General features: G+C 43.9%; 1 protein-coding gene across 5 annotated transcripts in view; it reads left to right on the forward strand.

The window, feature by feature from the left end:
• Positions 1 to 18,148, forward strand: part of nrp1a (neuropilin 1a) — a 60,148-nt gene that overhangs the window by 25,712 nt on the left and 16,288 nt on the right. For all 5 annotated transcript variants that reach the window (XM_055007168.1, XM_055007167.1, XM_055007169.1 and 2 more), the window contains exons 5-7: positions 3,136 to 3,363; positions 7,552 to 7,707; positions 10,194 to 10,360. In XM_055007168.1, coding sequence (XP_054863143.1) covers positions 3,136 to 3,363; positions 7,552 to 7,707; positions 10,194 to 10,360 — 551 coding nt within the window. The remainder of the gene's footprint in view (positions 1 to 3,135; positions 3,364 to 7,551; positions 7,708 to 10,193; positions 10,361 to 18,148) is intronic.

Raw genomic sequence — 18,148 nt, forward strand, 5'->3', positions numbered from 1 at the left:
GATTAGATGGAAAAAAGAAAGATTATGCGCGAGAGAGAGAGAGAGATTTAAAAATGCTGATAGGCTTTCACATATATAACACGCATTCCCTGGCGCGATGTTGTTCCAATGATTAACGCCTAGCCTCTGGTCCGCTTTCAGCACTTGGAACAACAGCTTAATAGAGACACGGAGGACAAGTCATCAGGGGGAGACTAACAGCTAAAAGGCACCCTGCTCCCGTAATGTTGAAACCATATTTATTTAAGATTTATTATAAATCTCAAACACTTGCAAAGATTGAAATCAAATATCCATTAAATATCATTTCGCCGGCTGCAACTTGTCCTGTTAAACAAATTCTAATCACTCACAGAGCAAGTCACCAATGACATTTGTTTACTCCCCCATCCAGAGGAGAAGGACTCAATATAAACGGGAGTAAAAGAAGCCATTACAGCCAGCAGTAAACACTGGAGTGCCTGGTTGGAGGCTGACGGTAAACATTCAAGGTTACTTCTCTTTCCTGCCGTAAATTCGTGAGTTTAAAAGCAGCGGTTGGACTGCTGGGTGCACTGTGGCCAAACTATCTGTTTTATCTCAGATGAAATGGAACAGTGTCTGTGTGTGTTTCCTGTGGGCCAAACCTTTCATATTTACAAAACCCTTTTTGTTTTCTGTTTCAACACTTTCTCCCATCGAGGCGATGAATCCACCAGTACAGACACCAACAACTGCGGCGATAAAACAATAGGGGGAGAGATAGAGAGTGAGGAAAGGGCAGGGAGTTAGCATTTGGCTGACAGCTGGATATATTTGTTTCCTGAAGCTTCTTGTCAACACAGATGCATGCACACACGCTGTATGTACGGACGCTGCCACAGAAAAGCACGACTGCTATCAATGAATGCCTCTCACACAGACATCAGTACAAAGCGTTCTGGGTGTAGCGAGGGGACGAAAGCCCTCCCATGTGGAGGCACTAGATAAAAGAGATCTGTTGGATGATTATCTCACCGGTGGGAGTGACCAGAGTGCTCGGTCTTTCTCGCCACTATTTTTTTGTTGTATGCAGCCAGGCACACAGCAGCTGACAATAGGGACAATTTGTCCTTGGCTCGGCCTCAGTCATGACCATTTAGAAAGAACACAGGAGCAGGGAGACTTAATGGTGATGGTGAGGCAGGTACAGTAAACTGTACACTAGTGTGTGTTCATTGGACGTAAAAGACAAGTGACTGACATGAAGACAAAAAAAAACAAAAAATCAAGTCAGACTGACATATTTGAGTGAAGGTATAAAGTAGAATGGTCAGATTTTCTTACTGTGTTATGCAATAAAGTGAGTATTTGTGTGTATGGGAAGAAAATTTAAAGACAAACAGAAAATAAAGAATATAAAAACAGAAAAATATTAACTAAGTTAAAAGGGGGGCATTACAAGCAGTGACAGCTATAATGACAAAAAGCAAAAGTGCCAGTCTAGTGCTTGGATTTCGACAGGTTTTCAGAGTGAACCATTTCCAACCACCAAATCTGTTCTGGTCAACTGCTGAGCTGAGATAAGGGTCATGGTGGAGGCTGATGAAATGGATGGAGAGTGGAATTCTGAGCCAATATCCACAGGAAATTCAACACACTGACCTGAATTGCACTTTGGATGCTGCAGCTGTCTAGAGCACTCAGGCACCACAGCCACCTTTTTTCAAAGAAGTGGCTTGCATCTGTAGATTTTTTTTCCCCCAGCAAAAAAAAAAAACTGTCTGACATTTCTCCCAAAGAACAGAACTGCAGCATCCAGCAACCCTCTCATCCTGGGAAACTCACTCGCTCTCTCTCCGACGACAAAATCTCTCCATTTTCCAGAGGTAAATACGAGGGGAAGCTGTGAAATTAATGGCGCCTACTGTTCTCGAAAGCCACATTTTAGCTGCCGCACTAAATGTCAACTCTGTTTCGAGGCAAAACACCGCTCACCATGGCTTTCAACTTGGGGAGGAAGGAAATCCACATGGCTCTCGGTCCCTTCACTCAGTCCGCCGGTGGACAGGCTCAAGTGGGCCTGATGGTCTTCAATTAGGGGCCCAGCAAGATGCCTGAGTGACGATAGAAAAAAGCAGTTTGCCACATTCATTTAAGTGATCTAGCTTATCTAGCGATAACTCCCTGCAATTTTGGTTTCGATTGGCCCCATCTGCACCCATCATGCCAGCTGCCAGCCTAGCATGAAAATGATGTTATCCTGGGTACATTTCTGCCACTAATGGCTCCAAATAATTGCCCTGAATGACAGTAGTTCTCTTTTTTCCTGATGGTATGTTTGTGTGAAGCCCACTCTGGACCAGTGCTTGTGCCTGCATAGTGAATACGTCTTACTGTCTTTCTCGCCGTCGTGCTCTTTAAAGTTTTCCGGCAGCTGCTTACATCATTTTTTATCTCATGTCAATCATTCTCAAATCCTAATCTCGTGCTCTCGATGCTGTATGAAGTAGCTAACTTGGGAAATGTGTTAATGCTCCTCATCAGCTGAAAGGCAGCTCCTCGGGGAGCTGTGCATAAATATTTTGACTTTCCCCTGTGTAAAACTGTGTGTTTAAGTGTGCCTGTAAGTGCTGATGTATGCACAGTCATTGCCCTCGCCTTCCATCACTGACGCTGTAATTTTGGCTGAGCACCTCTCATATGTTTCGCAGACATGTCCTGATGAGGACGTGTGTGAGAGGTTTGTGCAGCGCGAATCAAGCTGTTTATTCATCGCTCCCCGATTCTGGTGATTGAAGCCTTTCACTAATGTTTACTATTCTCGGTCCAGATGTCTCAGGAGTCTCATATGTAACACACACACAGTGATGGAGTGTGATGTTTGTTCCCATAAGGGGAAAAATGCAACACAGAGGAGAGTTGAGAGATCCAGATGTAGCTTCTATTGAAGACAAGAACTATCAAGGTGGTCTCTCAGCTGCAGGCTGTAAACTGTCCTCCTGTCAATAGAGCAGCTGGGCAGCAGAGCATCTCAATACCCACCACATAAAGAAACCCAAAACACATCACTTAAGCAGCGGTCATTCAAATGAAATACCTCCACCCTTTCTTTTGTTTCCTTTGTGTCTGATCTTCTCACTTCCATCTCGTTTCCTCTTTTTGTTCTTCCTGCAGGACCCGAGTGCTCCAGGAACTTCACCTCTAACAGCGGTGTCATAAAGTCGCCCGGGTTCCCTGAGAAATATCCAAACAACCTGGACTGCACTTTCATGATCTTTGCCCCAAAGATGTCTGAAATCATTTTGGAGTTTGAGAGCTTCGAACTGGAGCCCGACACGACGCCCCCCACTGGTGTGTTCTGCCGCTACGACCGGCTGGAGATCTGGGACGGCTTCCCTGGAGGTGAGCAAAAAGCAAACATTACAACTTAAGACTGACCTCTCTGATTCTCTCTTTTACATGTGACGTAAAGTGAGACGATGCAACAAACAGTAAAGACCTCCTAAGATGAAAAGTTCTTTACCTTGTTAACATGTCCATATGGTGTTTTTTATATGCTAGAAGACATATTAGCAAAACAGGCAGTCAGTACAGTGACTGAGCATTTCCACCTTGAAAATGTAGTCTACCAGTGACCATCTCAAAAACATGGAGTCAGACTTTCGAGGTTTCAGACCTAACAAACCCTAAAGAACTAATCCTGTCAACTTGCAAAGTCAGCCTCAAACACGTATGGGTAAATTAATTTGAATTTACAACGTGTCATTGTGTAGCCCTAAGTAGTTTCACAGAGTTTAAGCAGAGTTGTATAGCGGAGAGTTATGCTCAAACTCCAGCAGAGGGATATATGGAGAAAGAGGTCAATTTGCATAATCATAGATCTGTGAATACAAAAGGAAGCAGAGGTGTACACTTGCATTTAAGCCATTTCAAAGCATCACAGGATGTTTTCACCGCCAAAAAACTTTTAAATATGCAAATCTGATGAACAGAGATGAGGTTGAAGGAGTTTAATCAATGCCAGGAGAGGAATTTTAACAATCTTTCTGCTGTTAATGAAAAGTTCATTTAACAATAAAGTGGGCCATTCTTTATTGAGTACACTCACGGGTTTCTCCGGCTACTTAATGTAATATTAGTAGTAATGTTTGATGGGAAACTGACATTAGCAAACTTAAAGTCGTTGATTTAAGCTCAAAAACTCAAATCTATGTAGCACAGTTACATATTAGAAGTTTTTACCAAGAAAATAATCAATTTCTGTCCTAGAATTGTTTAGATGTAACTCTACATTGTTTTCTTTTACTGGATTGTGTGAATCTATGAATTTCCTGCCTCTCTCTCTCCAACCACCCCCTCCCTCTGTAACTGTCATAACTACTTTAAGCCAAAAAATGTCAAGTTTTTAATAACCAATGATATAGAAAGTCCCACCCTGCAAGTTGACAGGATTGGTTCTTTAGGTTTGTTACATATGAAACCGCATAAGTCTGAATCTGTATTTTATTTTTGAGACTGTCTTCTGTAAAGTGCAGTTTTGAGGTGGAAATAGTCAACCTTGGCTTTGGGTACTTGTCACAATGCATGCTGTAACATAAAAAAAAACACTATATGAACATGTTAACAAGGTAAAGAACTTGATTTTCACTGAAGGAGAATTGAAGAGAGAGTTGTGTTACTGTTCTTTCTGAGTTAATCTGCTCTTTGTGACTCTACTTGTGCTTCAGTTACACATTTCTCTGGTTTTATTGCTAATCTTATTCAGCTACTCTAATATAATCATTCACTACTTTTCTCTGCTAGTATTAGCACGGTGTGTTTTTTTTATTTCAGAAAAGACTGAAAGAATATCACTGCTATTAATAAGTAATCATTAAAATGACTAACAGTGTAGAACACAAAAGACTGACTGTTTCAACACCAGCACAACAAAGATGGGAAAATGTGTAATATCTCACTGCTTAAAGATCTGTTATCCTGCCATGGGAAAGGGAGAATGTGTGTGGGGGGAGTGGTGGGTTTCAACTTCACTTCTCACTGCTTTTCCAGAGGAAATGAACAGTTTTACACAATACGATGACATTATCTGGGCCAGTGGGCTAACTGCCTTAACCAGACTTGGCAGGGGTTTCCAACACTCATCATGAGTGTAATGCTTCATCATCGCTCAATGCCAAACATTTCCTGATCAGAAGAGCCTCCCACCCTTCACTTCCCAGTCCCAGGCTGCATTGTGTGGGACAATTGGTTGGTGCCCATACATTTGGGAGTTCAAGGTCTAATCTCGGCTGTGGTGTTTAAGTTGGTGTTTCTCTGTGCCCTGACGCATAAAGAACACAGTCCGGTCTTGCAGGAAATTTCTATAAAAGGAATTTCCTCTCTAAGATTCTTGTGTTTCCCACCCAAGACAAAAACTTGCTCATTACACTTGAACTGAACCAGTTTACTCCCATAGTAGCCAGCATCTCCTAGTTGCAGGATTTGTCAAAGGTGTAAATTCAGACACAGATTCAAATATTGCCTTAGAATGGCATCCTCAAAATCCATCCATCTAAAAAATCAGCAGGTGAGCGACAGAGTGAGAGAGGGTGAGCAGTGTTCAAAGCAATGCTTCCATAGCCTGAGATGAGGCTTTGAACTCAGTGAGCAAAATCATCTCTTGAAGTTTTCAGTTTTTCTCCTGGCTATTCCAACACGGGGTGCAGACAAGATGAAAGCGTTTCCCACCCATCAGCGGCTGACAATTGAAAGAATTTTATCTGGTAGTGTTCAAACTGGTGCGCATCGGTATTCTCTGCTGTTGCATTCCAGGTGATAAGGTTGAAGTGTAAATCACAGCCCCTTTTCAAGTGAGTTTACTTAAAGTTCAGTTTTCTCTGAGCTCAAGTCTCTGAAGATGTTAATTTTTCGAAGTTGACCTTTGATTCCACAAAGTATTTTTGTCGCTAATTTGTATGCTTTCCCCTTGAGGTGAAACATGTTTCATTTTTAAGATTTGTGTTGATTAAGGAGATTCACAAAGACTTAGAGAGCTGAGAATATGTCACATTATTATCACCTTTTAATTATTCTTTTTTTTCTTACAAAAGACCTCAGGTGTTTCAAAAGCACAGATTTCCTATATTACTTCCAACTTATTAAGATTCAGAGATATCTCAGTTCACTCAGCTGGAAGTGTGGCACAAAAGAAGCAGAATGAGATGAGCAACAATTTCTTTTGTCTAACACTGAGCCTGTTCAGGGCAGAAACTGGACGCTGCCACTTTGGACTCATGTGGCATCAAACCCTTCAAGTGTTGTTGTGTGTGACAGACGGTCCTGTATAAAAATAAGCCACAGGAAGAAAATAGTGTGTCGCCTCTTGCCAGGCGGTTCCTGTGGTACCTGCTGGATCGATAGTGCATTAGCACAGAAGGCTGGAGGCATGCTAGCCAGCAGGGTGTGCAGAGGTGGGAGATGTCCAGGCAAATGCTGGCCTCCGTAAAGCAGCCGGGGAGTCGCACCTCCCAGTACCACTCACCTCTTAGAGTACACCTCACTGGACAAGCGCTGTGGAAGAAGAACCTCCACTCTCTTGCCTCTCTTCCCCATGGAACAAGGAGGCAGGAGTTCATAGCGCAGTTCTTTAAAATTTCATAGCGCTGGGGAGTCATGCAGATAATCCAAGAGATGGCATTTTTTTGTTCACCTCAGGACTTAGTAGGTTTAAAAGCGCACATAGATTCATACAGCAGGCACCTGGTTTATGAAGATTAATATGAGCCGTCACACCGCTGCCCCATAAGTCCCTGTGGCCTGGCCTTTGCCTTTCATGTAGGAGCTGTGCTGGAAGTGGCATGTTTTGGATGACAGGAGGCCGCAGGGAGGCAGGACTGTCACTCGCCGCTGATCACAGCGTTACTAATCACAGATAAGCTGCAGGTCCCCACACACCAACAGGAACACACACTCACAAATGTGCATGGATCATAGCACACATCAGAGGCGTGGGGCAAGGTCATTGTGCTCCCTTGCTCTCCTGCACCCCCCCTCGTTACCCCATCACTCTTTCCTCACACATCTCTGTCTCCCCCTAACGTCCCTCCTCCCTCCAACTTATTCCCGTTTCCCCATTTGACTCAGTCTGCTCAGTGGAACGTGTCCCTCTTCTTCTTTTATTGCTTTCAGTCTTTTAATGCTCCCCTATTGTCTCTGTCCAGTCTTTAGTTGTTTGATCTCCTTCACAAGACCCACTAGGCCGTGCCTGTGTCCGCTTCAAGTCTAAGAAAATGAGTGTGGGTACAGAAGGTTTGAGGTATTTACAGCCAGCAAACAGACAGAGACGGTGACCTGCCCCACACTACAGGTCCCTCTTCCGCTTTGTGTCCACCAGGCGAGCAGGCATGGAATGTTGGGAGTCTTTTCTCACGCATCTTTATGGGGTCAGGGGTGGGGGGGACGAAATGCAGCCGGTGCCATACCTCACTGACACACTAGTTTTCACACCTCCACAGGGGGGAGTTGGTAGTTGGCAAACAAACAAATATTGAGTTAACCCAAGTCTAACCAGAGGAACAATATTTGTGTTTTTCTCTCCTTTCTAATCACCAGTGGGTCCATACATCGGGAGGTACTGTGGGCAGAACACCCCAGGCCGAATCATCTCCTACACAGGCATCCTGGCACTGACAATCAACACGGACAGCGCCATTGCAAAAGAAGGCTTTTCTGCCAACTTCACTGTCATTGAAAGGACCGTTCCAGAAGGTGAGCTGTCATTAAAACACTAAAAATTAAACAGATGGGGATTTTAGGGAAGTAGAATTACAGGTAGCCAAAGAACCTACGTCCAAAAGTGTTATAAATAAGGTAGAAATTAACAATCCGGAGAGATTTGTTCAGTGAAAGACCACTTAGATGAGCCTGTAAAAGAATTAAAGGCCATGAAAGTAATCACCAGAGGAGTATTACTGAGAGTAAGAGGCAGATCCTGTCTGCTCCTGAAGGTACACATGGTCCTATTAAGACAAATTCCCACTTGTTAAACAGAGCTTAGGAGTTATTAAATAAACACCTCCTGCTTCTTCACTTGGGAAATGTGTAACAGGGTACAAGTCTACCTCCCGTGGTTTACAAGACCTAAGTTTACACACAATGGGCCCTGAGAGGTTCCAAAAACCTGCCTCCCCACCAGAAACCACCCTGGACACACACTTACACACACCCCCAGGGCTTTTACATGCTCCGTGGTTGTCACGGGACTCGACCCCCCTGACCCCATTTTGCAAAACGCTCCATCTAAACATTTCATTAAGGAAGACGAGCTCTGGTTGAAGTCATAAATCTGTCCAGCGGCTAGACCACCCCATATACACACACACACGCAGTCAGTCTTTGAATAGAGATGGATGACATTCAGCCAAATCTACTAATCATCTCCAAAAAGGATTTTGTCTTGCCCAAAGGGAAGACAGACACTGTGTACACACACATGTACACACACACAACAAACGAAACCACCCCGCCTCGAAGTAATGAGCGCAGCGATGAGTGCTGATGTCATTTCTCCTTAGATTCCTCCGAGTTACTTGAGTCGTTTTAATCACACATCTAAGATCAGATTACGTAAATCAACTTTTCACGTTCACCATTAAGAGGCATGGTGAAATATCTGACCTGTGATCAGTAAATACCCTCATTTAGAAGTGAGTTTCTTGGTCTTACATCACCAACTGAGACGCATCCAAGATTTAAAAAAAAAAAAATCTCCAAACTTTGTCTTTGCTTTTCCAAGCTTGTACCACTTAAATCATTCATAATCCCCTTATGCATAATACACGGCAGATTTTCTCGCTTCTACATGGCAAGGGGAAAGGGAAGGGTACACTCTAGCTGAAAGCTACTGATGAGAGGTGATAAGGTGCTGAAAAGAGGCCTTGTCTTTTGTTCTTCGCCGGTTTCTTTTGCTCCCTTTCCCTCAGTCCACCCTCACTATTTTCTCTGCCATCAACCCTGCTTTGTTCAGTAACCCACATGATCAGATAACATGCTTAGCAGCAAATAAACGCCTCTTTTGTTGATCATGGTCACTAATCTAGATAATGTGGGTCTGAGTACAAAAGTTTGACAAGAACAGGCAGTCTCCTCAAAGAGGGCTGAGAATGAGAGTGGAGAGGTGCCAGACAGTTTTCTCAGCCTCACGCAGAGACTCCGACGTACTTGTGTGTGCGAGCACACGCATATGCGACTGCACGTTGACACTGTAAAGCACAAACACACACACTGACCCAGTGACTGAGGTGTGTTCGCAGTGTGGCAGATGGGGAGACCATCTGTGTTAGCTCTTAGGCAGCAGCCACATAGCAGTTCCACACTGCTCTACGTCCTGAGCCCTCTGTGTGTGTGAACGTACACATAAGCACATGATTGCATTTTTGGGCAAAGGGTTTCATATTTTTGGCAGTGGTAACCTTGCTCGTAAAGAAGCACACTTGCCAACTTCACCAAAAAATAGTAATGAGAAGAACTGTCTACATGAATGTGTGAAAGTGTGCCTTCGCATACCTTCATGTTGTTGTGGTGACGTTATACAGCCCCTGCCTGGATCAAAAGGTCATTTTCTTAGTCTTTAGTCGCAGAGCCCCGGATGCCTCAAAACGGCTGCCCCATGTCAACACAAACAAGGGAAGCCACCTCCTGCCATTGGTGGTTTGGCCCCGAGTGTGATATATGGCCCCTAAATACAGATCCTAAAGACACCTAAACTCCCCCAAGAGACCAAAGAGAGGAAAATAGTTACTGTGTGCAAAAAAGATAAACTGCCCACAGGGAGGTGAGGGAAATGGATCCAGTCAGTGGAAAAAATAACTGGAGTGAAAGTCACTCTAATGCCTAATACGAGCATAAACTTAGCCCACACTGAATGTTTTATGAAGACATTTTTACGTCTTAATGTGGAAGACTTCCATCCTGCTTCCATTAGAAACTAGTGAGAGAGAGAGAGAAAGGATATGACAGATATAACAGAAAGGATTTACTGAGGCATTGCTGATGTGCTGTTCTTTTCCGGCCAGCAGCGCTGAGTGCCTGTCGTGTGGTGGCCTCCTCCCCAGAGATGAGCTCTGATTCTGGGGGACACTGAAAGCACATGCTGGGTACATTGTGCCTGCTCTGAATCCAACTAAATATCTTTTACTTTCTCCCTTTTCATCCTCCTCTATCTGTCTTTTTTTCCCTGCTTCCTCCCTGTTCAGACTTTGACTGTAGCGACCCTTTGGGAATGGAATCAGGAGAGATAACATCAGACCAAATCATGGCTTCATCCCAGTACAACCCCAGCTGGTCCCCAGAGCGCTCCAGACTCAACTACTATGAAAATGCGTGGACACCGGCAGAGGACTCAAACAAGGAGTGGATACAGGTGCGTTTTTAATGTCATCCAGAGGAAATTCTTTATACACCACAGATAATTGCTACCTGAAAGGTAGTTTCAGCTGCACAAGAGAGGTAAATAATATCTGAAAAGTCAAACACGGCAGTGCAGAAGAATTCCCCAACTGTCTGCAGAATGTTTTTAGAGGTAAGTCACCGTCTGAGGGTGTATCAGAAGTGACTGCTGCCTGCTTGAACACAGTAGGTGTGTTCTGTGTTTGTCCTTCAGTCTCTGGAGGTGCAGTTTCTCTATAACACCCCACAATTTCGGTGATGAATGTCAGCCGTCCTGATGGACCTCCGGGTGGTGGAGTCCACACCTCACCAAAATTGCCTGTGTCCACTCTCTCTGTCACTGTCTACCTATCTGTCTCTGTCTCTCGCTCCTTCTGTCTTCCTGTCTACCTGATAACTTTCCTTTTCCTTGATAACAGAGACTGCCTCTAGGGATGCTGGGATTTAGTCCAGGCATCCTGCCTAGCTTCACACACACACACACACACACACACACACACACACACTCAAACACACAAACAGACTCTGTCATATATTTCTGTCTGTCGGCTTATCTGCACAAAGCGATCATCACCCACCAAGGGAACTTTATGTGGGAAGATTAAGGATTTAGTTCCTCCTTCCCTAGATGGGGATAAGTCACATATCCCAAGTCTACTCACAGCACAAACCCCCCAGTGACACACCTGCCACAGCACTACCTAGATGCTTTTGGAACGTGTTTGATTTATTAACCGAAAGCCTCCAGGCCTTGTAAATGCTCAGACTGTTTTTCTTTTTCTACTCGTTTTCTACAGTCTTTGCTTCATTGCTGAAAAGTTTGGCCCCAGCATATTCCTCAGGGGATGAATAATAGAGCTGACCCAAAGCCAAATATTTGCTTGGGGAGGGCCATAAGCAAGCTTTTCCTTTATTATTGCAATGAAAATATTGTCCCGGGGGCCCCTGTAGCTCCTTCAGACTAATTTAATCAGTATGTGACTGAGTATGTGTGCAGGTTTATGTGTGTTCTCCCATGCTTGTGTGTGTCCATGTGTTTGTTCTTGGCTTTGTGGGTGAGTAGGAGGGTCTGGCAGGGTCCATATTGTCCTGCAGAGGACCCCAGCATGTGTCTGAGTGGATCAGAAAGAATCGTGGCCTGCCTTACCACCTCCTCCAGCAGTTCCACAGTCTGTTGTATGAAAGTCTTTGTGTCCTGCAAAGGACAATCCATTGTTCATAGTCTGATGTGTGGGTTAAGTGTAACAGCATTGATGTGAAGTCTGCCCTGCCCCACTTTGCCTTTTTGTCAGCGGAAATTACAAGTAATCACAATGATTTGTTGCCACTCTAGAGTCTCTCTGTTATATTATTGATCATATTGAGGATTTGATTTGGCAGTAAAAATCTGGATTTGAAAGGGGATGTGCTCTAATGGGCGTGCTGATTTCCCAATACTAATCAGATGAAAACACTGAATGAGACTCTTCTAATTTCCAATTTCAAATGCAGTAAATGAGCCAACTCTGTGGTTGCCACGTAATTTATGTTTTCTAAGGAGTGCGATGCACTTGTGCCGAGCACTCTGAGCAGAAGTCCAATTATCACAAGTGGTATTAAAAGAGCAGAATTCTTCATTCCTCTTTCATTAAGCCTGTCCATGGTGTTGCAACAAGCTCAGGCCCCCTCGCGGCACGTACAAATCATCTCAGTGTGCAGTCAGATGCATAGTAATCAATTCATTATTTATTTCATTTATCATTCCCTGACTGCAGTTTGAGGCAGACAGTTTTATTATTCATGACAGGCGGCCTTTGATTCCTGGGCATTTTCCTTCGCTCTGCTTTCCTTCTTCTTTGCCGAACATAATCCAGATTTGTCATCCATTTTAATGCTGCCTCATTCTGATGCATGAAGGGAAGGAGGGCAAGATGCTCGAGTCTGTGCGCTCTTCACCGGGTAATTAGATTGGTGTGGTGTGGTTCAGCATCGAGTGCTGGGTTAGTCAGGTCATTAATCAGCCTTTTGGTGTACACAGAGATGGACAGATGTCCTTTGAGGGGGTTTGCGGCTGGAGGAGGGAGTAAAGAAAGAGGCGATAATCCCTCAAAACAGGCCTTCATTTCATTTTTTTCTTTGTTCCTTTCAGATCTATTCCTAATCGCTCCACTCTTTCTCCTTCGTCCCTCCTCTCTAGGTTTACAGATCTACATCAAGGTATAGAGGGAGACTTGTGAATATTATCTGCCTGTGTGACCCATGTCTTTCTCTGAAGCTTAACAGTATGAACAACGGTGGGTTGCAGCAAAAATTAATGAGTGTAAACCAGCAGACTACCCAGTCAATGGGCTGCTCCTTGCTTTATGAACTGACACAACACTGGCGAGGAAATACCTGCATCTGTGCAACACATTTGTCTTGGAGGGGAAGGTGTTGTATGTTTATGGACCGATGTCACGGAAATTGCTAAGAATTTCATATAGTGTGTCTTTGTCAAATAGGAAGCATCTGATGGCCACCAAGAGCCACTAGAACATCCGAATGACACAATAAAAGACTGACTGAATCTATGTCAGACAGCTGCCATTGATTGCACGTACACACAACATGAATAATTTACACAGTCTTGGAAAGAACCCAACTGTCAATACCTGAAAGCCTCTCTGTTGAGCATCTCATAATGGCAATATACAGTACATGTCATCCCATAGAGCAGGCTGGAGTTTTTCATCCTCATGAGTTTGAGCTTGCTCTCCATATCTATAATTTAGCTGCATCAGCTCTTGCCGTTTTCCTCAGTCTTCTTGCCAGGATGCATTATCCCTGACTGCTTCATCAGTATTTATGTATTTATTAGCCTCTATGTGTCTCTGATCATCTAAATTGTTTAATCATAGCAGGAGATAATGAGTCTTTTAACTCTTGTTTTGTGGGAAATGCTTTAATCTCACCTTTCTGACAGATGAAAGCAGTAACCTTGAGTGTATCTGTGTTTGTTGACACAGTATGCATCTCTATCTCCAATATGTGATATTAATCTCGAGGTAAAGTCAGCCATTTACAGAGCAACTTGATGTGGGAGGCTGAAACATGAGGGCATGACCTGTGTGGGCTGTGTGTCTTGCATATCTATAAGACAGACAGTTCTGTGAGTCCTGGCTGGATCACAGGTTGAGTTCCACCACTTGACCAACCAAACAACCACTAATTGCACTCTTCCTTGATGAAACTGCAGTCCTGGCCACCAGGTCAGATGCTAAACCAGCGCCTTCTGCCATATCCTGTTTTCCTTCTCATCCAAATGTGCTTTCAATTACCTCAGGTCAATGATTTCCAAAAAATGCCCCCTTCCTTGCTATCGTCTCTCTCTCTTCGCTTCTGTCCCGGTTCCAGGGCTTACTACCATGCTGGGTGATGAGTAATTAGAATATGGACTAGTAATTAACAGCAGCTTCTCGGCTGATGAAGTCTAGCGAGAGCAGAGGAGCGTAGGCTGGCATGCGGCTGCCGGTGAGATCATCATCATGCCGTACAAATGGAAACAATGGATGCTGTCTGAGCCTCGCTGCTTCTGGGCCTCGCTCTCAATTGGAAAATCAATGAGAGGATAGAGACCCACACTCGTTTGGAGTAGCCCAAAAGTGGGACTAGAAATCGAAACATGCGGGATGGCATGATGTAATGAAATGAAACAGCGCGGCATAAGTACCCAGATACAAAAACTCAGCTCAGCCGTAATCAGTGTCATTTTCAGTGTCTGCATTACAGAGCAGAGAAGTGCCTGAAAGCCCTGCAGTCAGTCATCATCACTAAATGATCATGTGCAGCTGTATATCCAGGGATAGGATCATCAGGCGGATTCCAGACGTGACATACCTTCAAGTCGCCTTCCTTTCCGGCCCTATCAGCGTGTCTTGGTTTCATAATCATTACTCAGAGCGTTAGTCATATGTGTGTGGCAAGGATTGGAATGACCCTGGAGTTAGAGTCTTAAAGATGATTCACAAACTTTAAAACCAGACTTCCTCCAACAGCTGAGACCAAAACCTTTAATCAACAAACAGTACGCATGTAGCTGACTACAACACCACAAATCACACAACCTTTGATTTTATTCTTGCTGTTGTCTTACCTATACATCCCTCTTTGTCAGGAACATAGATGATCTGTGCATGGGAAGACATGCATAATTTAATGCCACCAAAGAGGTGTCGAGGTGCTAAAAATAAACTGTAATTCCTGTCAGGTGAATATTGTGATAAATGGAAGGTCATAAGTGGAGCTCACAGGTCCTGGAGCATTTGAGTAATACAATTTTCATGAAAAGAGAATTAATTACACTTCAGGTAATGGAGCTATTCCTAAAAGCTTCCGCTACCAACCCCAAAGTAACTGTAGGTGAAATTAGGATGCAAATTGTTGAAAGTTGCTTTATATATGACATCTGGGGATAGAAATGCATCTCTAGCTGCATGTCAAAGTAGCTGTGTGTTTGTCAGTTCACAAAAATGTCAGCTTTCTGTCATTACCATACAAGGAAGAGCCTTGTCAGAATTTGTATGCAAAAAAAAAAAAAAAAGCAGGTGACTTGAGGCTTTGCATCTACTTTATGACTTCTGACGATACCATCCTTTGAGATCCATAAAGCATTTCCAGAGATTGTTTCCTGGACCTAGAGCATCTGTCTATGTCTACCAGCTGCTCTTTGACTTTGGAACACAGAGGAGTTCTCCCTTCCTTCTCACCCTCAGCATTTCTCTTGTTGTTGTTTTTGGTGGGGGAAAACGAATAAACTCATTCCCCAGAGGCCTCGGTTATTCAGTCAGCAGCCCACACACACAGCTATTTTTCCCCTTCTGTTGGGAAAGCAGAGAAATGGATTTAAAACAAAAGTCTCTGGTTCTTCTTCTCACAGAGTGCAGATTGCTGCATGCAACTCCTTGGCAACTCAATTATAAGCCAATCAAGCAGCCAGAGATAGAGCTTTTGAGCCTGTACTGTTTCTTGAACTGTTTCCCTTCCCCGGCCATATAAACTGCATGTCTGCTTGCTGCACCCACACAACACTGACGAGGCTTTAGCTTCAATTACATATCATGTGGCCTTGCTGGACATCTGAGTCATAGAGCGCAAAGACAATACTCTGAGCAATGATTTTGAAACTAAACTTGTACAAACATGCATAAACACATAAATACACTGTCTAATATTTACCATCATTTATTCCTAAAGCCATATATATATTTATATATATGAGCCCCTACTGAGCCCCCCCCCCCGAAGTGGATTTCAGTATGTCGATATAACTGCACACACACCAGGCTTTAACTGGCTGATGTTACAAGCCTGAGCATGACTAATTCTTTTTCTGCCTTTCTGGTTTCATTAGTTTGTGAAACCACTGGAGCCGTTCACACTGGCTGTTGTTGTGAGGCAAGGGGCTTTAAGTCATCAGTTTGCCGCACAACTGGAAGGTAGAAAACACCCACAACACACACTCTCACACACACACACATACACAACTAGTCAAGCATATTTTGGAGCAGGAAAAAACTCCTGGGAGACAAGGACACATTGAAGTCTTGCCCACATATCAGCCTGCCACTGCTTTATGGAAAGATTCTGAGAAGCCTGGGTGATTTCTTACCCAGCCTGGCATGTTTATGGCTCAGGTTGTGTGTCCCTCCAGATATGAGTTATTGTGCACCAGCATGCCCAGAATGTATAGTGTCATTTGTCTATAGGTGGGCCTGAGTCCAAACACTCTCATAGGAGAAACAACAATATGGTAAATGTGGAGGAAATACCTGTTCTGTTAGATCAACAGTCTCAAAATGCAGTGCGTCTCTATAGATGCGGGCATAATTCACACCTTTCCACAGAGTGATTACATCACCCATTAGGCATGATTCAGCCTTTCAGGTCTAGATGACAAATAGTTTATCATCTGTGAGTGATATATTTACTCAGGATACACTGTGGACTCCTTGTGATTTCTAAATACTGGTTACTGGTTTATGTATATAGGTCAGCAAGTGCTGTCTTTGGCTTTGGGATAAAAGGAGTCCCACTAGTAATCATTATCTGAGCCTGTTTGTTTTCACTGTGGTCTCTGTGGTGTGGGATGGACTGTGCTTTACATCCAAGCGTCCTGGCAGCCCGTCTTCTTTCCCTGACCCATGTAACCTCAGTCTGTTAGCGCAGCCTCGGCCTCGTTCTTCTGCCTCTAACAAGCAGCCATTAATAAATCATGCTTCACTCATTACCCAGGCCCTGTTATCAGCCCTTGTCTGTGAAATTGATCTAGTCTGTGCACTTCTTCACTGGAGACCCCATGCTTCTGTCCTTCACATCTTGCAAGGCATCACTGTCAGTGGCTTGTTTCCCCTTCCCACCTTCCCCCCTTGACTTTTCTCTCCTTTATCCTCATCTCTTTCCTCTCTCTCCAGCCCTCCCGCTGTCTTTCATCATTTCTCCTCCTCAAATCCTGTGACAACTAACCCGGATGCCTTTTTCAAACTGAAGCTGCCTAGAATTTGAACTTTTGTGCCAAAAACTTTCCCAAAAAAATCACAATGACATGATTTGCTTCAGCATCACTGTGGTTTGTGGAACTTTCAAACTAGTGAACCACAAGGTGATGAAAGTATGTGAAAATGGGAAGCTAAACCACACCCATCAACTGGCAGAACCCTTCAAAAAAATACAAAATAAACTTGGACTAGAATATTGATTAAGGTCATATATCAGTCCAACGCTCTTCAAATGCACCATATTTCAGCATGCTCATGTCCTCATATTGTTCAGTCTGAGCACCCATGAGTGTTCCCAATTAGCCCCGCCACTCATTTCATTCCCAGAGGCTCTTCTTCTCCATTACACCTAATGAGTTCCTTTCAGAGAAAGCATCCCAAGGCCAAGTCTTCCTATTAGACCATTTTTAGTTAAGCCTTTACAGTAAGCCACTTTGCCAGTGGGCCAGACTGGAAATAAACCAGACTGACCATTTGAATGAAGATGTTAAAGACCTGCCTGGTCTAATATATTGAACGCCAGTGCAGACCTTGCTGCCATCCTCTATGCTTTCCCCATCCAGCCCTGGCATTCACAGCCATTTACCCAGCAGAGAGGAAGTCAGCTCCTGCGTTATTAAATGGGAACTGTCGAAAGCTGACAGGATTTGATTTTGTTGCTATTTGTGGACCCAAAAGAAATGTGGGACTTACTGTAAAAGCCCCTTGAGCCTGTAGACAGGAACACAAGTATTCTGTCTCTGTATGTGACTGTCTTTTTTGTTAGTCTCCATCCATCCAAATCCTTTGAGTGGCCAAGAGAGAGTGAGAGAATATCCTGGTGGAACCTCTTTTATTGCTCCCATCTGTTTATGTCTTTTTGCTTCTAGAAGTGAACTCGAGGAGCAGGAATGACCAGCGTGGCATGCAGATGTTCCTTTCCTGCTCTTAATCATTAAGTGTGGTACGGTGCTATATATGAGGTTGGCAGCCAAACCTAGCCGACTGTCTGGTTTTAAGATGCTGGAGCTCTGTTAAGATTTTCGCAGGCAGATAACCCTGGCTTTGATTTTCTGAAATATTTGCACACTACTGTGTCTGTCTGCTCTCTCTCACATGAAGGATTTCACTGCTGTCGCTCTTTCTTACACACCCTTGCACATGCACATACCGATGATCTCCTCTGAGTCGATTCAGTAATCTACTCAAGACTCTGGTCGCCATGCATCAGAGCCCGAGCCCATCTCACGTCAACATCAAAGGCCTCGTCT

This window comes from Amphiprion ocellaris, chromosome 22 (assembly GCF_022539595.1).
Source record: "Amphiprion ocellaris isolate individual 3 ecotype Okinawa chromosome 22, ASM2253959v1, whole genome shotgun sequence".
In the NCBI taxonomy this organism is placed as follows: domain Eukaryota; kingdom Metazoa; phylum Chordata; class Actinopteri; family Pomacentridae; genus Amphiprion; species Amphiprion ocellaris.